Source organism: Thermobia domestica, chromosome 3 (genome assembly GCF_964235325.1).
Source record: "Thermobia domestica chromosome 3, izTheDome1.hap1.1, whole genome shotgun sequence".
Taxonomy (NCBI): Eukaryota; Metazoa; Arthropoda; class Insecta; order Zygentoma; family Lepismatidae; genus Thermobia; species Thermobia domestica.
In genome coordinates, this window is record NC_137456.1 from 214,393,595 (window position 1) to 214,419,275 (window position 25,681).

Below are 25,681 nucleotides of genomic sequence, written 5' to 3' on the forward strand. Positions count from 1 at the left end.
GGTATTTCAAACTATAGGGATCAATATCCGCAACACAAGTAATAGACTTACCTGTTCTGGTTACAATAGGAAGTTAAGGAGATAGTTGAAAGTTACTTTTAGGATGCTGAACGTATATCAAAAACCAATTAGTCTTTGTCTTTTACAATTTTTGTTTTAAAATCAATATTACAATCAGGAGCTATATATTTCTACAACTTTCGGTTTGAATAAGGGGATTGAAGCGGAGATTAAACCTGTTCTTATGACACTGAATCATATAAAAGAAACCGTTTCTTGCTATCTATTACCCTTTTTGCTCTATTGGACCAATGTTGAAACCGAAAATTGAAAATCTACACTTCTGGTTTCAGTAGAGGGTTAAAAGAGGAAATGGTTTGTTCTTGGAATGCTGAATTCGTAACTGCTGTTTCTCGTTATTTCTTAATGTTCTCTCTTTATAGAAAGCAAATTGTAGATTTCTGCCACTTTCGCTTACAACAGTAGGATTAGAGCTGAGCTTGAACATATTTTGGGGACACTAAATTCATATTCACTAAATTCACTTGAACATATTTTGGGGACAGGAAATTGTTTCTTGCTATTTAGTGTCATTTTTGGTTTATGAGGAACAGAATTGAAATCGAAATTGGTAAGATTACAACCACTTCCAATTTTAGTAGAGTAATAAGAGCAGAGAGGAATGCTAAATTCATATCAGATAATCGTTTCTCGTTATTTTTTTCCGTTGTTGCTCTATGTGATTAGTATTAAAACCGGAAATAGTACATTTCTACCACCTTCGGTTTTAATAACAAGGATAAGGACGGAAATATGCTCTAATATTGGAACACTGAGTCCGTATCAAAAGACCATTTCTTATTGTCTCTTATCATTTTTGCTCTGGTACCTGTCTACCTGTGGATTGGTATAAAGATTGTGTAAGACTTCCATTACTTATACATAACATAACTTGGAAGTTTAATAATTGGTAACTTTAACTTTCATTATGGTTTCATTGAACCAAAACTTGGTAGAAGCAGAAATAAAAACCCAAGTGGGTCCTATCCTATACCAAACCAACTCACTCATGACTATTAAATATATTCTGATATTCAGCTCACTATTTGCCTTTTATAATTTTTTTTCGATATTTGCCTCTTAAAGCTTCTTCCGGTGTTCCTTCGCTTTTTTTAAATTTCTTATTCACACTTGAATTTCTTTTTCCTAAAAGGAATTATATACCTCCTTATCTTTTCCAGTTTTTGCTTTTCAATTTCTATAGCTTGTATATTGTTCCTTTTCTTAAAACGATTATTTCTTACCATTTAGATAGTTTCTTTTTAAATACCCCATCAATTGTTCCCAAAAGTAAAAGTATGAAAGGTATCACTTCAATATTTCATATCTATGTGTATTGCTGTGTGTAATTTATGAGAATTAATTGGAATTTCTGTTTGTATTTGCAGTGGCTGTATATGTAGCAGGAATCGTGGCTGCTGTTGGAGTTACCATGTTGGGGTTCTTCTGTTTCTTCAGTGTGCTGCAACTGGCAATGGTGATCTCGAAAGAGCGGGTTGGCTGCTCTTACTACTCCGTTGTCATCAGCAAACTCGTCCTCAGTTTACTCAGCAGTAAGTAATTAATCCAGTTTCAAGTGTTGGACACGACACCATCTTTGATATTGATTTTGTGTCCAGTGCATGGCCACAGGCATTCTCTATCTTGCATAAAGGTAATTGATGGCAGAAAAGCTTTAATCTATTTAAGAGTCCCCCCTTTCATGTTGAGAGTGCCTGAGTCTGTTTCGTGGGAGACATTTTGCTGAATTTTGAGTTGTAAGAAACCTTTAACGTCCACTTTCAGACCCTTTCTTTAATTACTCTATAATCAGTGAAGTAAACACGTAGCCGTTAGAGTTATTTGAACCAGTGTTCATTTTGCATTCTTCAGATGATGTTCAGTCATTTCTCATAGCATATGAACTAATGGATGTGAAAATTCAAATGACGTGTAGTCTCTACACAGTACTTCTACTGGTAATGGAACTCTCTCTGTAAAAGGCAACAGCAATAACTTTGGGAGTGAGAAACCCGGGTTACATTCCTGATCGGAGGAGACATATATATCAAATATTAGGACCACGTCCCGTGTAGCCTTGGTTCGGAAAGAAATATTAAGTCCCTTATAATCAAACATTTATTATTTTGGATTGTAATACTTTTGTAATGCTATGTTATTCTTTAGTTATGCTCATTAAAAGAAAGTATAAGTATGTAGTAAATAACATTAATGTTAACATAAATTGAGCACTTACAGAAAAAATACCTGTAACGAAAAGTAAGGTATATTTTAAAATATGTTTGTAGAATATCATATGTTGACTAGAAATCGTGCAATGGATTTCGTTCATTATATATATATATATATATATATATATATATATATATATATATATATATATATATATATATATATAGAGAGAGAGAGAGAGAGAGAGAGAGAGAGAGAGAGAAGTACTGTAATTTGTCCATATAGATATCATAGTGGCTGCATCTCAATACGAACGAAAGTATTTCCCGCTCCAATTTATTAAAATAAATCATAAATAATGCCATATTTTACTCATTACTGACATTTGAGATATGAACAAAATTATAATTAACGTTTCCAGAAAACTTTATTCAAAGAAAATTCACCCATGAGTAAACCATCTCTTTGGGTTAAAAGAAATTAGGAAGAAATTAGTTGTTCCATGTTATTGGGTTAATGATGAAATACTTATTCATAAAATGTCAAGAAAATGATTAGAGTTAGTGGAAGAACATACACCCCACCAGTAAACCATCCTTTCTGAAAATTTAAGAAAAAAAAACATTATTTAAATAATCCGGTTTCTGATTTCCGCTTTCCAATAAATTACCCTTATTCTTAGATGCAAGCAGGAATTTCGAAACACCAAATGAAAAATTTCATTAGAATCATAGGTTTAAACTTTGGACTCTGCACCTTTAACGGTGTGGTTTCTAAATTTCTGTCATATGGACAGACGAACGACTAACAGACACTCGGGCATTGATAATCCATTTACTGAGTTAGCACGAGTCACGAATTCGTTTAAATCTCGAATTCGAAAATTTTCAGGATCAAGATTTGTTCGCTCTTATCGTTGTTCAAAATGAAAAGGTTTTTGATACATATATATTTACGAAACGTGAACGAATTTGTTATGGCTGCTTCTCAAAAACTACGTCTAAAACTAATTTATCAATGCTGAAGTTTCTGGATATTTTCGAGAGACATACTAATTTCGAGTCTTATCAAATATTTATTTAATATAACTGTTCACGAAAATCGACCTAAAGAAACTAACCTCACTAACAAATCAGAGCTCTCCTGGCCTTCTCTACAAAATTACTTATATTGTATTATAGTTAATAGTGAAATACGTATTTATTTATATTCAGTACACAAGGGATTAAAGTCGAATTTTGGTCATTTTGGAAATATTTCGTAATTAAGATCTCTACCTGAAGCTTCTTTGAATGCTTAAAAGAGTCATGTTCAGATATTGTAAAACCAGTGTTCAATTTTCCATGTACTTAAACGGAGCGTACAAACTTTGTCTCTTTTTGTCACGACTTTGGTAATTGAACTTTAATCCGTTGCTAGCTGAATCTGCGCTATTTACACAGCGCACAGTTCTAATATGAGTGAATTTCCTTCCCACTTCTCACTATATCTGTACAAGTCCCTTTATGGACATCAGTAAATGACAGGAAGACTCTCAAAAGGAGCGAATTGCTACAGACAAACACATAAATGTAGTGTTTTAATATTGGGGTGAGTTTATATAGAATGTTGGGGTGAGTTTATGGCAAATTTAGGTAAGTGATAGATGATACCAAATGTAAATATTTTTTCTTGTAATTCCATATCCGGGTACACCTCATTGTGGGTCCACAATCCTTCGAAGTTGCCAGCTTGCAATAATTTTTCTCATTCAGATTAAAGCAAAGCGCCTGAAATGTCCATCAATCCGCTATACGTAGCTCCTCCACTGGTTGCCGTTCACAAGGGTCAATAGGGCTAAAACGAAGCCTAAAATGTGGAATAGAAAAATAAAGGCAAGTTTTCTTGAAAATTTGAATGAGAACTGGCAAATCTACACAAAATTTGAAATCGAGCAGCGAAAACGGCACGCTTCCTTTAGCACTTGTGGTTTTCAAGATCTCATTGTCGAAAGGATTGGCCACAAACATATATTTTTTTCTAGCATGTTATTATATAAACTAAGTGAACCTGCGCTCTCTATACAGCACATCGTTCACATATGAGCATGAATCTCCTTGTCATTCCTCACAACATGTCCCTTTACAGACTCAAGTGAAGGACATCTTGGTTTTAAAAGGAAATCGACAAGGGGTATCATGAAGGGAAGATTTTTTCGATTATCTTTTCAATATCTCGCACCGTTTGCAAGATTTGAGTCTACTTCCGGTGGGAATTTTTAATTCATGTATGATTAGTGTTTTCTTTCTTCTTACATGCAGTATGTAATAAGGAAATACATTACACACACAATTAATTACAATGTCAGTGATATATGGTGTTAATTGAGCAAAACACTCCCAACAATAAAGATTCACCTTAGACTGGAGAAATGGTTATCCTTCGTTTTTCAATATCATTTGGCCATGAAACAAACGCATGACAGACATGCAACCCATATATACAATTATGTGGTGTTGGAATATATAACTCGTAGGATATGACGCTTTACTTTTTAAAATTTCAACGTTTCCAGTGTACTCCTAAACAATGTACTAAAGAAATAACGACCTGTTTTTTTCAATATTCAATTAGAACTGAACAATCTACACAAAATTTGCAATCGATCAGTGAAAACAGCAACTTTTTAGAGACTATGGTTTCCGTGAACTCACTGTCGAAAGGATTGGTCACAAACATAAACGTCCACAAACATATAAACTTTTCTTGACCAGCGGTCCTTATTGTAGTTTAATATCTTCATATCACAAGCTATAACTCTACTCAATTTCTCACCTACACATGCATAAATGTATGTACTGCTTTTTTTTGGTTATTTTTTTTTAAATGAATTAACAAACCTATTGGCAATTCGTAAATGTACGCAATAGTAAAAATCGCGGCAGAATAAAACCCGTATTATGCAATGTATTTCTGTATATAAAAAGAAATAAACAAGAAGTCGTTTCATGAATGAGTGTCATAAAATATTTGTTAAATGATATTGAGAAAATATCAATCCGATGTTTTTGGTGGAATTAATCAGTTTTTCCAAGATTAAAAAAAAAACTATTAAGTAATAAGAATGAGGGATGATAGTATCAGACTGTACGCTATTTTTTACTTTTATGTATGAGATCTATCACGGATTGATCAGTAATCTTTTATAAAGTGCTCGAGATCATAACAGAAAGTTACTGAATATATCTTTAAAAAAGACAGGTTGAGATTATTTTTTTGTTAGCGATGGCTGCTAAATTGAAATGAAAAGCCCAAAGATTTAAAACCTAGGTCAATACAATCCTTTGCTCTTCAAGGAAAGTTTTTATAGAATATCAAGTAGAGCGTTAGGATCTATAAGTTCTCTAATATTTCCTGCCTTCCATATTTCTCCCACAATGAGTCTACATATAACACATCAGTCATTGTCATGAATAAATTTATCTTAGATTATGTTTCTTTCGGAAGCCTTCTGGCCACTAAGAGGATTAATTTGATGGATGCGTGATCTTCTTCTTTTTTGTTGAAAATGGAAAGATGAAGAGAAAGAAGAAGGAAAAGATATCAAATCACTTGCGAAAAACAAGTAATTTCATTACTTGAACTTGGATATTTTCATTCTTAATGGTGTATTCACTAATTACAAATTGTATTTCATATATTTATTCTTAATTGTGTCTTATGTTATAATGCAAGTACGTCAACCATACCAAACTAAGTTGTTTAAATAAGCACAGATAAAAGTTACATGTCTGAATACACGCACAATATTTGTGATTCTTGTAAGTAACATATATACTGTTGTACTGAAGAAAGTTATGTCACATTTTGTTTATATACCTGTGATACTATTTAGAAACACTTCACAACTTTCATGTAAGAAATTGACACAGCTAAAATTAACCTTACTAACTCTAAAAGTGAGTGATCAAACTACATAGAAATAGATAACTTAATTCTGTGTTTTAAGTAACACAGTTCATTCTAATGCGGAGTAATGTTGAAAGTTTATTTTTTGATTGTTCTTTCAACTTTCAATGTATGTTTTCTCACTTTATCAAGCTCTTGCGTTGGTCTAATTGCTAGGGTGAGAGCATTTGATGCACAGGAATTCTGGGGGGAAATCTGAAATTTGAATGCATTAAGGGTTGGAATTTCACCTTAAACTGTAGGAACTCGATGCTGAAAGGAACACTAAACTCTAATTCGACCAACTCATTTACTCAATTGTGGAGGACATAATGGCTCAGTGGGAACTTTTACCATGGGCGAGAGTGGTCTGTCTCTGATTTAAACGCAGGGCTATGCGATATTGCAGTTAACAACAGCGTGTCCGAAGAATTTATTGAGTTATCTCGTTTCCTCCCAATTTTTCTATTCCACAGATTCTTGTAATGTCATTTGTGTGCATTTATCATTCGAAGCCTACGAGATATAACCACAGTATGTTATCTAAGCACACTTATGTTGAAAAACGTTTTAATGAGCATACCTTCCTCTTCTCAATTAAGAAACATAAGTCGAGATACTTTGTAAACAAATAAATCCATGACCAATTTAATCCTAATTCTGTGTATACTGTAGAACCTTTCGAAAATTATGCATTAAAGTACGAAACAGAAGGTTAAATTAATGTATTCTCTATGGACCTGTAATGGGACTTAGAAAATTGTTGAGAAGGGACTTTAAACTTCAATCAACCAACCAAATAATAACTTCCTCATATGTAAAATAATGGGCAATGTTCCCATTGATGCCACCACATTTCTCTCCTGTACAGAAAGATTTCTCAAGCTTACATCATATTTTATATATATATATATATATATATATATATATATATATATATATATATATATATATATATATATATATATATATATATGATTTATATATATATATATATATATATATATATATATATATATATATATATATATATATAAATCATATATATATATATAAATCATATATAATAAAGATATTTAAATGTCTATTCATACAAATTTTGCGACTCTTCTCAAACAAGTCTCTATTAGAAGTATTGAAAGTATATTATAAATATAATAGGCGCAGAGAGGCGCAGAGTATATTATAAATATAATAGGCATAAATATAAAATGATCCAGGTATCTTCTATTTAGGAGAACCAATTTCTCGTGCCTCAGTCAATATTAATAGTTAGACATGTTTGACATGTCAACGAAAAGAAATGAGAACTCTTTATATATGTTAATGACATCATAAATACTTTTAGTTACGTTTTATAAATAAGTGAGTTTCATTTCACAGTTGTGAAACTATGGCAGATTTCCAAACTATACGAACTAATATTGAAACAGATTTATTACTTGTGGCAGAATTAGAGGAATAGTGCGAGTTGAAACCTCTTAAGTAGTACGTTTTTACTACTTCCGGTCTGAATTGGGAGATATAGAAGAAGATTGAATCTTTCTTTAAGATACTGAATTGATTGCAAACAAAGTTTCTCACTATGCTGCCATTTTTGTTCTATAACGATAAAGATTGCAACCGAAAATGAATGGTTTCTACCATTCATAAGAGTTAAATAAGTTAATGCAGATGATGAAATCTACTCTTGAGACACTGAATCGATTCCAAAAAAGAAATTGCTTCTCGATATCTCTTTCAATTATTGCTCTGTGTGAATCAATATTGAATCCGGAAACACTAGTAAATTTCAGCCACTTCCAGTCTTGGTAGAATATTACGAATTATTATTTTATGTTTTCTTGGGTATTCCAAAAAGGTACTTGTCGCTATCTATTGCTGTTTTTGTTCTATAGTGATCAACCTTAAAAAGGAAAGTGGTTGATTTCTACCACTTCCGGTTTGAGTAGAGAGTTAACGGAGGAGATGGAACCTATTCTTGGAACGCTGAATCAATTGCAGAGAAACGCTTCTCGGTATTACTGATTTTGTTTTGATACCTGTCGACCGACGGACACACGGACATAACTGTTTTGTTAGACTTCCGACACTTATGCATAGTGTAGTTTAGAAGTCTAAAACGCAGCGTACTACAAGAAATTATAGAAAACGTTTCGCCTACAGATTATTTGGTACCTTTTACAATGCTTATATAAGGCCAAAACACGTATATTTCGTCATAGAATTATCTCGTCCTATGTTTAGCATACACACCTTTTACAGAATGACCCAGCTTCGATTCTCAGTAGGAGCTGATGTACTTTGCATCCCATCCCATTAAAGCTGTACATTTAAAGCGAATAATATACTCACTTTAGCCCTAATTCGTTACCATGTATATTTAAATCATTAGATTATAACATTAAACATATCAACTAATGACTACTGACCATAAACATGAATTGTGTCCGGATTTGATAATTTATTCTTCTGTTTGTACAAACATTTTGCATTTATATCCGTCCATTTTATGTATCATCTCTATAATAATCTTTTCCATGACAACATGTCAATAAGAATGTTTTCTCTTTTCAACTATATGTATATGTTTGATTATTGCGCCTCTGATCATATTGACATAAACGGGTACAGATTGACAATACCATTATAATAAGAATATATCGTTGTATAAAATGTCGCCCAGAACGGGAATTCCGTAACAGTATTACGGTGGAGGAAAGAACCCTGGATATTTTCAAAACATTCACTTTTTGAATAGCCCTCGTATTAATTATTATTACATCAATCCTCGTATTAATCATTATTACATCAATATAAGTATTTTTCTTCTCTTTCCCTTCTCTATATATATATTTATATATTAATTCATTCATAACAACATTTTATTTCATTACAAATCACATATCAGAGAAAAAACGTCGAGTCATTAAAAATATTGTTTATGGGTCTATTCAAAATTATAACTAACTGATGATCTACGCAGAGTTACTAATTAATTGTTCTCTTTTTTATATCGAGGGATAACATTCATATACAAATAACATTATTTATAATTAAGATCGTTATCATATCAAATGTCGACAAGATCAGAAGGCAATAATTACATTTAGAAACTTCAATTTGAGATCAATGTCATGAATTTCAATTTGACACAATCAAATCTCTTTTCAACACGTAAGGTAAAATAAAGATAAACATAACACTCAAAGTTAGTACAAAGGTAAAATAAATTAATCACATCATAACATGTTGCACATATATAAAGTTCAAATGAAGTATTCATAACACAACTCATAACATTCAAGAGAATAGATTAAGAATTGTTATCCATAAATAAATTACTATCGTTCTCAAATAAATTATTAGATGAATCTCGGGACAAACAATTACGAGAATCTTCAGCTGATATGGGATTAACCCCAACCATACCAGCAGGTTTTAGTTTAAATTAGGGTTAACAAACGGATCCATTAGAGTGCATTGAACACCACAATCTTGGTTATTCTCTCTTGATCCATTTCCTGTTTCATTTATTACTTCGGTCCTATTTCGACAGTTCCTGCCATCTCGAGATCTCCAATTAAATCTGTTTTGAGTCACATTGGCATGCATCACATTGTTATCGAAATTGCGTCTTCCTCGGAAGTTTCTTCTGTTAACCCAACTATTCCTTGTATTGCCATGATTCGTCTCGTTTCTACTGTCGGTTTTAAATCTCCCATTATTTCCAGTTCCAGTACGCATAACAAATCTTTCACTAATTCCAATGCCAGTATTATCACGTGATCTCTCATCGCTGCGAAGATTTTCGGTATTCTCATTAGTTATATTCAGGTTTCTGACGGGAATCGGATTAGGCGGATTACGGTTACTTCCATTAGGATTCGGGAATTGATTCTCGAAGTTTTGAACTAAAATTATCAGATGATTGAAGTTTACGCATTGAGCAGACAACAGAATCTGTTGTAATTTATACGGCAATAAAATGCGTACGGAAGCGATTATTCTGGATTCGGGCTGAAACGGATTGACGAGTTTGAGTTCATTATATGCATTGATTGTAAAATCCGTAAGGGATTTATCGACCCGAGGTGAATAGTGTCGGGTTCGCACCATCGCATCGCGGTTAGCTAACAAGAAATCATTTTCGTAATTAGCCAACAGGGCCCGTTTAAATTCTTCGTAGGATTTTATATGGTCGCGAATAGCCTTAAACCACAAGGAACAAGGAGGAAGTAACAGATGCGGTAACAACTTCATAAATTTAGATTGATCTACACCCATTATTTCACACTCTGCTTCAAATTTTTCTAAAAACGAGCTTGCGGTTTCGTCACACTTACCGCTGAATTTTGTCATGGCCTTGATTTCGCTCACCTTGACATTCATTTTGCTATCGTTGTGGTTTCGTTGGCGTTGATAATGGTCTGGACCCCTTTCCTGCTTATTTATCTCCTTTTTCCTTTTGCGATCACGACTTTTGAATCGTCTTCTGTGGTTTTCTGTAACTAAATCATCATCAGTAGAACTCTCAGAAGAAGATATCCCGTCTGTTTCTATTAATGGAGTTCTCGGGCAGTGATGCGATGTTTCCTGTTGATTGGGAGTATCCAAAGCTTCCTTATACATAGGATTATTGTAGTCACATTCCCTTTCTTGTAACGATCTGATTTCCTCTTGTATGTTAGATATCAGTATGCTATGTGAGTTGGCCTGGGCAGTGATATTTGCTATCTGAATTTTTTGTTGGGCTGTAGTCGATTCCATGGCTTCAACGACTTTCTTTATCGATTCAGTTTCTAGAGTTAGTTGATCCTGTCTACCTTGCCATTTGTTACTGAATTGTTGGAATCTGGTATCAACTTCTCGCGTCATATCATTTGTAATTTTGATGGTAACTTCATCAGCTAATACTTGCAAATTTTCTTTCAAATTGTGTTGCAAGCGATCAAAATTTTCTTGTACACCTTGTACTTTATCTGCAAGAGATTTATGTTGCTCTAGTAACAGTTCTAGCTTTTCATCGTTCAATTTTTGCTGTTGATCAAATTTAGCATCTAGTAGTTGACTAATCATATCAATAAGATTAGAACGTTCGGACACAGTTACGGCATTTCCAGATATGGTTTCATTTAAAATACTGGGTACTTCTTCACTCTCGGAATCCTGCATATTGCCAATTCTTTGGATTTTCTTCCCACTTCTCAAAGTAGTGAAACTCATATATATACACACATAAACTCAGTTCTTACTATCCTTCGGAACTAAAGGTTTTCAGTATAGTCCCGGGTCTACGGCACCAGATAAAGCGAATAATATACTCACTTTAGCCCTAATTCGTTACCATGTATATTTAAATCATTAGATTATAACATTAAACATATCAACTAATGACTACTGACCATAAACATGAATTGTGTCCGGATTTGATAATTTATTCTTCTGTTTGTACAAACATTTTGCATTTATATCCGTCCATTTTATGTATCATCTCTATAATAATCTTTTCCATGACAACATGTCAATAAGAATGTTTTCTCTTTTCAACTATATGTATATGTTTGATTATTGCGCCTCTGATCATATTGACATAAACGGGTACAGATTGACAATACCATTATAATAAGAATATATCGTTGTACATTCATGTCTCAACCTCGCACCTCGGTGCTAAAAGCAACTGTGATATTAAGCTCCAACAAATCAAAACAATATCCAGCCATGTGAGCAGGTTGACACACATACACACACACACAAAGTATATAAATATGTATATATAGAAATACGGAATATTATGGGAGTTTTAGCTAAAATATGCATTAATGTACATAATTTTAATAAAAATATGTGATAAGAGAATATTAAAATCGTAGCTGGCAAAAGGCAGTGTGTTCACATCATATACATAAAGAAATAGTTTCACACATTGAGATTTATTATTCCATATATTATGATTGTTTAATTATTACCTAGAGCTCCCTCGTGGATAAGAGGTAAGCGTACGCGCCTTGTGCGTGGGAGACACGGGTTCGATTTCTGGCGGGAGCTCATGTGGTTAGGATTGTATGTTACGCTGTAGGTCCACGTTTCATATAGCCTCGTTGCTGAAATGGACGCTAAACTGAAAATCAAATCAAATTTACGACCCAAATGTACCATATGATGAAAATCTACTATCAGTATTTTAATAAAGATTTTCGAATTAAATCCACAAATGAATATTTAATAATTTTGCACTGTTATTATATAAGTAGGATGTATAAGTATAAGTGTTGTGTAAATAGTAGATGGTGATTGTGATGGTCGATTGTTATCTCTAGTTGTTTTGTAGTTATCCACTATCAATAAATTTCTTGCTCTTTAAATTTTTCTTGGTAATATTGAAATTTGGTGAAAATTTTTCCAGTTATTTTATTTTATTTTAGTATAATTTTTATTAAATTTGACTATAATATCCCGTTTTCAATAGCGAGTTCTTTCTGTTATACCGTAATATATATATGTAAAGCAGTGCACGTTCAGTTATATTCACACGTGACTTATAAAAAGAACTCCTAGGACATTAATAGACTATTCCTAAACAATTTGATATTTATTAGAAGAAATCCTAGTAGTTCAAAATCTCGTGTTATTGGAAAATATATAATCTTCAAATCCTCACATACAATATAAATTCTTTAATGGCCCATTATATTATTATTATTATTATTATTATTATTATTATTATTATTATTATTATTATTATTATTATTATTATTATTATTATTTCAGTTCGACTTGTTTTGAAAATATAAATTTATATTTGTAATGATGAACCTTCATCAGTTTCGATATTTCAGTTGCACATTCTATTTACGTCATTTTATAATTTTAAAATAATCGAAATTTCCTTATACTAAACCAGTTGCTAACCTAAACATATCACAGTTTTAGATCATGTAGCCCCTATATACGTAGAAGGTACGAAGTAGTTTCAGTCTTTACATTTTACTTCTTAAAATGCGAAATAGAAGTTCAGCTTTTATATTATGCGGTGGTAGCTTGTTTTGTGAGTACTTGTGGCCACTAGTTTTGGATATACCAAACTACAGCTGGAAAAACAGTTGTGGGGGTGGAGTCTGCTGCATATATAATTAAAGTGTGGGTTAAAGACATGTTATTATGTTTCAACTTAGAATATAACTTGTTCAATATATATATTTGTGCATTTTGCATGTACTTCAGTAGTACACAATGCAGTTATAGAAATCATGAAAGATCACTTTGTACCATGCAGCCACCTACATAAAATTTAGATCGATGTAACTATTGCCTGTCCTGCCAACCTGAGTTCATGTAACGGTAACCCATAACTTGAAAGTAAACAAGGTAATGGTAATTAGGTAAACATGGAATGATGGAGCTTTCGTTTACTGTCCGACCCAGTTACACTTTTTTTTTTTTTTTTTTTTTTACTTTCTCGCTTCTCCGTGAGAATTAGCAACTCGATACATACGTGCAAAGCGCCACAGCAAGATATCTCCATTCAGGATTGTGAATAAATAAAGAGAAACCACTGGGGAAAACGTCCACGGTATTGATATTGTAGCGTTTCAATCGTGTGAAGAGGCTATTGCTATTTCAACCAACTTGGCTAGGATGAGAGACAACGAATGATTTCTATTTTCTGTTATGAAATAGGTACTTATCTCCAACCAATGGAATACTTATCACCTCATTTCATAGTTAAAGTTCGTATAACACTTACCCGAAGGTAGTTATGACCACTGATATTTTAAAACTAGTTTTAAAAATATCCGTTCTTTGCACGAGAAGAACACATTTATTTTCTTTGTCATTGTTCTTTGCGAAAAATTTAAAGCCTTTTCTCCCTTAGAATACACATTTCAATCAAAGTGAAATGTGAAAAGCCATGTCAGCCCAAGTGTTAACTATGTTAAAAAAATTCTTTCAAATGGTTCACCCGTTCTCCCGTGATGATGAGACAGACCATTTCGAAGTCATTTAGAAATTTCCCCTTTCTCACCTTAAAACCAGAATTTCTGGAGACACTGGGGCACGTACCCACTTACATTGAATAAGAAGTTCAAATACCAGGTTTCGTCTCCCTAGCATGTCTACAACCTTAAGGGATTTTGAGGCATGACAATCTTATTACAACACTTTCAACCGTACCTTTTTCTTTCCACCTTTTTCATCCCTTTTACTTGTGGCGAAAACTCAAAAAAAAAAAAAAAAAAAAAAATGGAATGAAATATTTCAATTTTATATCCCACTGTTATGCTGTGTAGGCTAAAGGAAACAGTAATGATGAAGTGAATAAAATGTCGGAATGAAGAAAGTAGAACGAAACGGTAGAACACAGAGAAAACTCATACACACAGTGTTTATCCACTACAAATCCGACATGAACCAATTTGCGATCGAACCAAAAACCTCACGCACCAGAGGTAAACTCTCTATCACTGAGTCATTGCAGCCCTCTCCAAAAACACTGAAGTACGTCTTTAATTATTTTAAATGAGAAGTATAAGTAACAAATTTTGAGTCTCTAACCGTAACAGATTCCGAGTAATGGACATTGCCATTCTTTTTATTTTTCCCCTTCCACGTAGAATTTCCAGGTATCTTATCTCCCAAATTGGTATGATATATTGTCCAAATTTGAAATTTCTAGCTTAAGTAATTTAGCCGGGGCGTTGTTCAGTCAGTCTCTTAGGACAAGAGATGTAAGGGCTCCAAGGATAGGCTTTGTAGTCTAGGAAATTTTAGGCTTTTTTACATTTCAAGATTAATCGAGAGGTAACAGTATGTTCCACTTTGGATTCCCCATTGTAACACACACACATACACAAAATTAATCACTGCATTAAAAGAGAAAATCTTCAACAAAATCAAGAATAAAAGGAAATCAGTCATTTGATAGAACAGAAAAAGTGCAAATTGACGGATATGTTCTAGTTCCAACAAATTGTTTATAAAACTATATGATTAACGTTCAACGACAAAACTTTTTACCAAAGAACATTGTATTAGCAAAAGTTATTCTAAAACGTAGTATTTTTCGTGAAACAAAATTATGATTTAGAATTTATGAATAAACTGAAACTTCGTTATAGCTATAAATCAGTTAGTCTAAATATAGTGAGTCTTTTGTGCACGAGTTGGTGTTAGTGTCCTAAATCATAAATTATATGAGTTACAGAGAGCCAGGTCTAACGTTATTCGACAGCTGACAGTTGAAGCTAGTAGATGTACAAAAAAGTGTTGGAGCTTTTATAATCAGACATAAAGTATTGTTCGTAAAGATGAATGAATTTTCCGCAAAACTGCACTATATTTTGCAATTATATTTCGATAAAGGCGTAAATGCTGGACATGGCTTTGAAGAAATTTGTACCGTTTATGGCCAATATACGTCATGAAAAGCAACTACCAAAAAGATGATTCAGTCCCTTTGTTCTGGAATTTTCGGTGCCCAAGTTACTTCTCGCAGTGGGCGACCATCACACCGAAAGTGGATTATATTCTGGCAAAAGTCAAGCAAGAGTGGCATGTAAGCAGTCACAACATCGCTAGTACCTAAACATTCATCACAAACAGTGTTAAATCATTTGTAGATATTTAGCTACAAAGACAAGCTTGATGTTTGTGTGCCACATGTTCTGACTCAAAAGCATTTACTCGATCGAATTTCTATCTGCAAATCGAATCCTAAGGAACTCGAGCCATTTCTAAAGCGATTGATCACAAGTGATAAAAAGTTGATAATCTTTGACAACAGTGTGCAACAAAGATTGTGCTTGAAGCGAGGAGAAGCTCCGCATTTTGTGGCAAAGCCCGCACTGACGTCCAGCAAGATTAGGGTGTGAGTTTGGTGGATTCGAAGGGCATCCTGTTCATGAGCTGTTGCACCCAAACAGAACAATAGACAATAGACACGGGTCTGTACTGTATACAGTTAGCTTAAGTGCGTCTAGCGTTTCAAAAGAAATGGTCGGAACTAGTCAACAGAAAATGTGTCGTATACCATGCTGACAACGCCAGATCGCATACATCTTTAAAGACTAGTCAGAAATTGGGAGAACTTGACTGGGAGGTTTTAATACATTCATGGTATGACCTTGACAGAGTATCATTTGTTTCAAAAGAGGCCTGTGAAAGCTACATGTCACAATTTTGTGACCAGAAACCAGAGAAGTTCTATAGTAGGACTATGGTGTTGCCAAAGAAAAAAGTGACAGATGTCATCAAACAAAATGGTGCATACATAGTTTCTTAATATTATTCTCAGACTATAATAAATATATACTCATTTTCACATCCAAAGGCTTAATATTTTTTAGACAACCTGATTTAACATTTGTTTAGGCTACTAAAATTCGAGAGTGAGAAAGAACGTTTAAAACGCTATCCAAAAATTTTGTATTTTAAAAATGTTGACACGAAATAACAGCAAGGAAGGAACAAATTCTATGAATAATGATAAACTAAATCATACCCAAAATGGCCTTTTATGGCTTTAATTTTGTTAATTGAATTCTCTGAAGGTCAGGATAAAGTACTCTCCGAACAGAGATAGAGATGTAAGGAAAATTTGACACACAAAAAAGTTTTGTGTCTGTTTCGTGGTTTATGGTATATTTTTCTTGTATGCAAGATTTAATTTATGCAACCACCAAACACATATTTTAAGATATTCTAAAATTCTGCTAAAGCAGGTAGAAGGTAGAGCAAAAACGGAAATCATTTTCTCCCACAACCAGTTTTATTATTAAAACTTTCTGATATAAGACAGTATAATAAATTCCACTGTAGAAGTATAAAGGCTCACTAATAGCTAGGGTAAGTATGTGTTCGAAGGCCCAGGCAACCAAGGGAAGGACTCCTCCAAAGCTCCGCTGCAAGCTCTACTCTGAATGCTCCACTGCAAGCAAAGAGAAGTTGGAGTCCTGGGAGCTCCATAACAATCTAGGTAAGAAAGGAGAACCACGAAGCTCCACAGCAAGTTGGATGGTTTGTGACTAGGAATCTCTCAAAGCTCCACTGCAAGCTAAGATGAAGATTAGTTTCCAACAGAGCTCAGCTGCTGTGTAAGTAGGAAGAAGGCCTCAGAATTCTACCGCAAGTTAAGAGGGTTAAGGGGGTTAAGGTTCTCTCAAAGCTCCACTGTAAGCTAAGAAAGGGGTGATGATCAGCTGAAACTGATACCAGTTGTGATGATATTCGGAATTTTATACCTGCACCTATGTAGCGGTGGCGCTGATGTTTCTGTTCCATCACGTAACGAGTAGTGGCCCTGATTCCTGTCGTCTGCTTCTCGAAGTAACTTGTAAGTGCACGTGGTTTTGTTTATAAGTAAAAGCACGTGTTGATTGTTTATAAATAGAACCATGTGCGGGATATTACAATATATAACTTCCAGGTACTTAAGATGGATAAGCAACCACCACGACATTTGAGATATGATGGTTGCATAACGTACATTTGTTGGCAACAACTGTAATGTCAATTTGAAAACCAACCAAGACATCAATCCTCGGACAGAACAGTGAGCATATGACCAACAATTACTAGATGTTGTAAACTCACTTTCTAATTGTAGAATCTACTAAAGAGAAACAAAAGCGGTACTTGAACAAGAACGTCATAAAAAGTCAAAAAGCGAAAATTTATGTTTTATTTTCGTTTATTTTTTTTAAACTATTCTTTTGCAAGTGTGCTCAATTTCTGGTGGATACCATAGCACTCACATTGTATCATATACACTCAATATAGCACAATGATATACCATTCAATTTATGCTTGAAGCTTAGGTAGATGTAAATTTTATCTTGAAAACATGCCTAACAATTTTCATGAACGGTAAGTAAATTTTTCATTATTTTTGGTTGCGAGAATGGTAGATCTAGACCATATAGGTAGATCTTAACTTTGAGAAAATAGAGGAGATATACAAGACAGCTCTCATGAAGTAAATCGAAATTTGCCTTGTTTGGGTGTCATAAGGTGCAGTAATGCTCTACATATAGTTTTGGAAAATGCACTTAGGGAGACTTCAAGAAAACTGATTTCGAGAATTCTCGATTACCGTAAAACTAGGTTAATGTACCGTTGTCAGGTGTGACATTTTTATCCGTAGATAGTTTATCATTCAAGTTACCCTCCCTTACACTTTCGGTATTCTAGATATTAAGAGATTTATAGTTACAGGGTAAATATCGGTAATACCATTCTACTTTTTATTAACCTTAGTTTTCTTTATTAGAAGAATTGTAGTTGTAATCTTTTTTTTTTTTTTTTTTTTTTTTTTTAGTTTGTACTCGTAGACATGAAAATATACAAATGTTAAGCTACCATCAAGTACATTATTTATCGAATGATTTTTTTAAAAAAATAGGCTTAACATACAGGTCATGAATGCATTAGTTATTTTATGATATATCATCAACACAAATCAAAACAAATTTTAATGGCATATATATGTCAATTTTATTTCAAAAATACAAAGACATGTATAGCATCAATGTAGGTTTACAAACAAGTTAAGAGAAGCAGGTCCAGTTAGTAGAAAAGCGAAAAATGATACAATGCAGCAAGCAAGTAGAAGTTCTTGGACACATAAAACTAACAATATTCACTTGAGAATCCTTAATAATATCGTGGCTCTGTGGAATCCAAATGCTGTTTATCCTATTGGACTTGTAGTACCTTTACCACTCCATCATTATCAGCACCGTAACTTGGAGCTCTTTTAGGAGGGAAGCAATCATTTATATTTCAGCCTTCAAGCAAAATATGAAATTGGCCTCCTATTATTATATGGAATACAAAATGTGGCTCCCATAGAATTAAAAACCTTCATCTATTACTTCTGTGGGATATAGTTCGTGTTTTATTGAAGTAGAGTCTGGATAACATTTATACTTTATCTAAGGGGAAATTATATTTGATTAGATGATAATGGGGCAGCAGCAGCATTTTAAATTATTTTCAGTTCTTTGGGACTATACTTCAGAAGTTAATTGAGGGGATTGACACAGCTTAAATTCTTAAGAAATATATTTTATGTCCGGACTCCCTAATAGTTTTTCCGAAATGGTCTCACTGGTCAGATCACATTTTTACTTCTTCATGCAAGAATTTGTGTGTGTGTGTGTGTGTGTATTGCTTTTGAGATATGGTAAATCTATTCTACACTTCATTTATACATTCATGTTCATATTGTATTATATGGAGTAAAAAAGTTTAATCTTGAAGTGTGCCCCCTTCGAACGAGGAGGAGCTTAAATGGGAGGACGCAGTTGTCTCCTGCCTTCCCACAAGTTACGGTCCTGTCAATGTGCTCTCTCTCAAAATCTATCATATTTTAGAAACTAGCTCTTACAATGACCAGTCCTCCGATACCAATTTTCTTTCTTGAAAGATATTAACATCCTCGTTTGGATCTCTCAATGTTGCTGTACATTGTTGAAACATGATTAAATACTAAATAAGATCAGTGACAATCATAATTGTCAATAACTAGCATTGCCAATCTACTAACAGCTCTTGGAAGGAGGAAAAGATGACTCAAACTCTTGGAACTAATTATTAAATATTTACCGTATATCTTATCCTTCATAACAGAAAATTGTACAGGAATAGGATGAGAGGTCCAAAACTTAAGATCTATATAATAATAGTAATAATAATAATAATAATAATAATAATAATAATAATAATAATAATAATAATAATAATAATAATAATAATAATAATAATAATAATTGCTTTTAATTATGGGAACACGGTGGCTCAGTGGTAGAATGCTTACATCTGGTGCGTGAGTCCTTGGTTCGATCGCCGGACAACATAGTGGTTCGTGGTGGACAACATAGTGTCCGTAGATTTTCTCGGGGTATTTCCGTTTCCTCCTACGTTGTCATTCCATTAATTCTTCCATCATCATCCATTTACCTTATTCATCCGTCTCCCTTAATCTAAAACCTTAATCGTGGGATGTGAAACTGAAAGATTTCACTTCATTTCATTTTTGTTTTTAATTATGAAATGTCAATGATATTTTGACAGTTTCAGTAGATTGTCACTAGAGTCATCAGATTACACCCAAGATACCTTGTTGATCGTAATTGTTGTAAGTCGCAAATTTCGGATATCGCAATTGTCCCGACACCGAGTAGGCAAACCAAAGTACCACGCTCCGGCTTTCCTTAACCCCCAGGTTTCCACAGATATGAATTTTATAGAGGTTGGGTGGACCCCTGAATTACACTGGAACGAGGAAAGGAGAAAATAATGTTCGTCTCCATTCGGGATCAAACTCGAACCTTTCAGTTGCTAGGTAGAATTTACCAACTGTACCACCGCGGGGTCTATTATTATTACAGTGTGTTTTTTAAATATCAAAACAACGAAGTGAGATAGTAGTAATACGAGCGTACATCTGGTTCTTTTTCCTATAAACATTCATGAATATACAAAATCCATTTTTTAAATAGCAACTAGCTGAAATTGCGCTGTCTAATCAGCGCATCATTCTGTTATGACCATGAATCTTCTTCCCACTGTGCATGTCTCCTTATTCACACACGTAAAGGATAGGAAAAATGAAATGAAATCTTTGAGTTTTACATCCCACGGTTATGCCGGTTAGGCTAAAGGAGATGGTGATGATGAGTAATGAATGAAATGGTGGAATGAAGAAAGTGGAAGGAAACGGGGGAACCTCGAGAAAACCCATGCACACGGTGTTTGTCCACCACAAAGTTCACTTGGCGGGGGCTGGGATCGAACCCGGGACCCCAAGCACCAGAGGTGAACGCTCTACCACTGAGCCACCGCGGCCCCCGTAAAGGATAGGAGACTCACAAAGAAAGTGAATTGCTATGTATAGACGTTGGAGTGGGTTTGTATCAAATTTATAGAAGTAACACGATATCAAGTGAAAATATTGCAAATAAATCCATATCCGTTCGAGTATGCCTCATTGTTTCTCTTGAGGCCTTTGACATTGCCAGCATGCAATAGGTCTTGCCATTCAGATTTAAGCAAAACGCCTGCAATGTCCCTCAACCCGCCATACGTGACGTTGCCTTACACCGTGTTTTCAGCCTGTAACAATGTTAATCTTATGGGCCCAAAGCGGCATATGTTGAATAGAACAATAACGACAAGGTTTTTGGAAATTTGAATGAGAACTGAGGATGCGGACAAACATACAAACCTAATATTTTAATATATATATACTAGCTGAACCTGCGCTCTCTACACGGCGCATAATTCACATATGAGCATGAATCTCCTTGTTATTCCTCACATCTGTACATGTCCCTTTACAGACACAAGTGAAAGACGTCTTGATAAAAATCGGCAAGAGATAACGTATAGGGGAGATTTTTTCGATTACTTTCTCAATATCTCGCATCATTTGCAAGATTTGAGCCTACTGCCGGTTGGAGTTTCTAATTCATGTATAATCAGTGTTTTCTTTCTTCTTGCATGCAGTATGTAATAAGCAAGTACATTACATACACAATTAATTATAATGTCAGTGATATATGGTGTTCATTGGGCAAAACACTCCAAACAATAAACTATGGGGGGTGGGTGGCTAAGTGGTAGAGCGTTCACCTCCGGTGCTTGGGGTCCCTGGTTCGATCCCAGCTCGCGCTGTGTGTACTTTGTGGTGGACAAACACCGTGCTCGTGGGTTTTCTCGGGTTCCTTCGTTTCCTCCCACTTTCTTCATTCCACCATTTTCACTCATCTCTCATCATCACCGTTTCCTTTGGCATAACCGTGGGACGTAAAACTTAAAGATTTCATTTTCTTTCAAACAATAAATATTCTTCTTCGACTGAAGAAATGGTTATCCTTCGTTTTTCATTATCATTGAGCCATGAAACAAACGCTTGAAAGATATGCAACCCCTGTATACAATTATGTGGTGTTGGAATGTGTTATGAATGGGATATGATGCTTTAAAAAAAAATCAACCCTTCCAGTGTACTCGTAAAAATATAATAAAGAAATAATGGCCATGTTTTTTAAATATTCAATTAGAACTGGACTGTCTACGCAAAATTTGCAATCGATTAGTGAAAACGTCATCTTTCTAGAGCCTGTAGTTTCCGAGATCTCATTGTCGAAAGGATTGGCCACAAAGATATAAACGCCCACAAGCGTATAGTTTAAAAGAACTCCAAAGATGACAGCACAATTCATTTGCATTGATTTTGGAGAAGGCTTATTAAAATACAGAGAATTGAACAATAATTTTAGAAAATAAACTTTATGAAAAAAATATCTATTTAATAAATAATTTATTTAAAGTACACATACTTTAAAATATTTGTCTTTCTTAAACGTGAAATCACAAATACCCGTAAATCAAAGGTTTGAAATCAAAAGTTAGAGGATGCAGCTCAGGCTCTTTTATTGCTATTGTAGAATTTAAGAGATAGATCAATTTTACATTTTGCGAAAAATTTTAAATCCAAAAAGGTACTTAGTGACATTCATTCACATTCTTAGATTGCCTGTGATTTTTGTGTATAATAGTCTAACTGTAACTGCAGACTAAAAATACTTTTGCGAAAGCCAATAAATTTTCCAATACAAGAAGAAAAAGAAGAGAATCCATAGATAGAACATTTCCAATTCTTCTTGCTCTGTGTTCGTGTGTCAGGTGCCGTTGAAGAGAAGAAATGAAAACTCGTCGAGTTCAGTCAGTGAAAGAGGAAAAAAATTAAAATGTTAGTTCACAGGCAATAATGGTCATGTTGATTGGTCGTGGCTGAAGGTCGCGCGTATCCAATGCTGAGAGAGTGCTCAATAGTCCGGGATGCTCGTATAGAAAGGCAACTCATCAAAATTTAAGGCTGTCTTGTCGCCTGAGCTTAGTGATGTTTACTCTGAAAACATGCGAAGACGTGACAGGGAGGACTCTACAGCCATCGAAACTTTTTAGAGCGAAGTCAACAGCTGGATTAAAACTTTCATCAAGAGAACGTGCCATGCGGTTTGCACACTTTCCACAGTAATACACACAGCTACAGGACGTCTGACGCAATCACCTTCAGCGTCATATTTTTTTAGTTTTTCTGTCTCGAGATAGTTTTTCTTCTGAAATCTCAACTATTCTAATATACAGTAAAGAGTAGTCCGACAGTGACCAAACAAGTTTCTCTTCTCATTTTAATTGCAACCAATATTACTATTTCCTTTCCTAGACTTATCTAGTTTTCCGTTTGACTCGGCTACTTTTCTCTACACTATTCCGCATACATACACCCAAAATCTCCAGTCGTATTTGGTTGGTTTTGCACAGTAGCCATGGTTTATCCATAGAACAGGGTTTCCCAAATTATGCACCGCGGTTTAGGAGCCCGCGAAATATTTCACAAGTTTCAATGAAATTATATTTAATCATAGAAATGTTGTTACGTATGATAAGTGTTTCAGCTTTAGATTTACATTAACAGTTGTTATACGAAAAACAGTTCGGGTTTCATTTTTAAGCATTGGTATACCATTTTCCTATTTTACGTACTTATTTATCTCGCGTATGTCTACGTTTCTTCGAAATGTTTGTGTGGAGAAGATTGGAGAGAATTAGCTGGATCGAGCGGAAAACGAATAAGAGGGTGTTTGAAATTGTGGGGGATAAAAGAACAATCTTAGATATTATTAAGAAGAGGAAGAGAAACTGGTTGGGACATTGGCTAAGAAGGAACTGTATCATTTATGAGTGATGTTTCTGAGGGTATGGTCGCAGTAAGGAGAGGGAGGGGACGAAGGAGACTACAATTAATGGACGATATCAAAACAGACAAATCGTACGTGAAGACGAAAAGGTTATGGGAAAACCATGGAGATGGAAGCTTCTCAGTTGCAGCAAGTGACCTGCCAATAATGGCCGAATACCTATGATATGATGATGATGTCTGCGTTATGCCTATGTTTTGACTTGAGGTCCAATCGAAAAGATCTGGTACACTAAGGACGCCGTGAACCAAAAAAGTGTGGGAAAAGTATACACTGCTGTAGAATACAATGTTCTACACGAATCAATTTACCCAGTATTTTTCTTAATTTCTTGACTCTTTATGTAAAGACCCACAAACTGCCCTTTTCTTTTTCCCTTAATACTTTTTTCTTATTCTTTTTCTTGCATTTATTTCACACTACCACCTCTTCACTAATACTACTATCTAGATAATAGAAACCAATTAACTGTTTTGTTTTATCGCCTTCTACGTCTAAATTTGAAACAAATTGCTTAGTTCCAGTCACCACTTGTTTTGTCTCTCTGAAGTTAATTTTCATTCCATGTTCTTACACACCTTTTCTTCAAATTTTCCAAATCTTATTTCCTTTTCTCTTGTACAATCGTGGTTCATCTTACCCTCTCTTTTTGCTAACATGGTAATTCTATTCCTTCATTAAAAAATTAACCAAACGATGTTCCGAAGGACTTTTTTTCTTATTTTTACAGATCCTGCATATATAATTAGAAGTCATTTTACCTTTAAAGGGGATCGATTTTTATAGTTTATCGATATCCTTTTTCTAATAAGAAAAAACTAAATAAGAAGAAAAATATAATCTTCGCATGTTGCGAGAGAATATCATTAAAAAGCCACCTATAGTACTTATATAGATAATTTGTGTCCTTGAATCTATGCATATTGGTTATTTCACTTGGGTTGATATGTTTCTTTGATACAGTAAGTCAGAACAACAATTATATGAAACCTTATGGTTGCCAGATATCCTTTTTTTTTTATCCGAACATGTCCTATTTCTCGAGCCTTAAAAATAATCGTCTTTTTTAATGAAAAAAAAATCATTTTTCATGGTGATACAGACAACTGATTCAACTTCAATCTTTGGAAATACTTAAAGTTAATAATGTTGGAATATTTAATGTCTAAGAAATTAAACACTAGCTATAAGCTCGACTGAAAGAAGTTTCATATTTCCATAATCGGCATTGTAAATTAATTTTCATTAAGAGATTTGTCTAGTAATGTAAGTCTTTTTGCGATTTTTTAAAGTCTGTAATATGGTAACGCTATAAAACACTAATATGAATGTTAACTTGTAAATGAAAGGGAAGAAAATCTAACGAATTTTATTTTTGTTTGTAATTTTATTTGTGTAGCACTGTATTAGCAACGTTGGTTCTCTGTAATACATCGAGGTCTCTATTACCAGTAATTATTGCACTCGAAAATGTTATAAGGCTTCTGTAGCAGAGTGTAGTTCATGTTGTAATTTGAAATTGCACAGGTAAACTTTCATAAATAATTCAGTTGAAAAATTAATGAGCGAGATGGAATGCACTTCCTTTGTTTCACTCATTAATATATATATATATATATATATATATATATATATATATATATATATATATATATATATATATATATATATATATATATATATATATATATATATATATATATATATATATATGAAATATGATATTGTTGAATATAGAGTGTAAGTTGAAT

The 25,681-nt window shown here is 33.8% G+C and overlaps 1 protein-coding gene across 1 annotated transcript in view; it reads left to right on the plus strand.

The window, feature by feature from the left end:
- The window catches only part of LOC145680954 (uncharacterized), a 420,869-nt gene that overhangs the window by 351,272 nt on the left and 43,916 nt on the right, over positions 1 to 25,681 (plus strand). Inside the window, exon 3 of the mRNA XM_081752166.1 lies at positions 1,449 to 1,613. Within this exon, the coding sequence (XP_081608292.1) occupies positions 1,449 to 1,613 (165 nt within the window). The remainder of the gene's footprint in view (positions 1 to 1,448; positions 1,614 to 25,681) is intronic.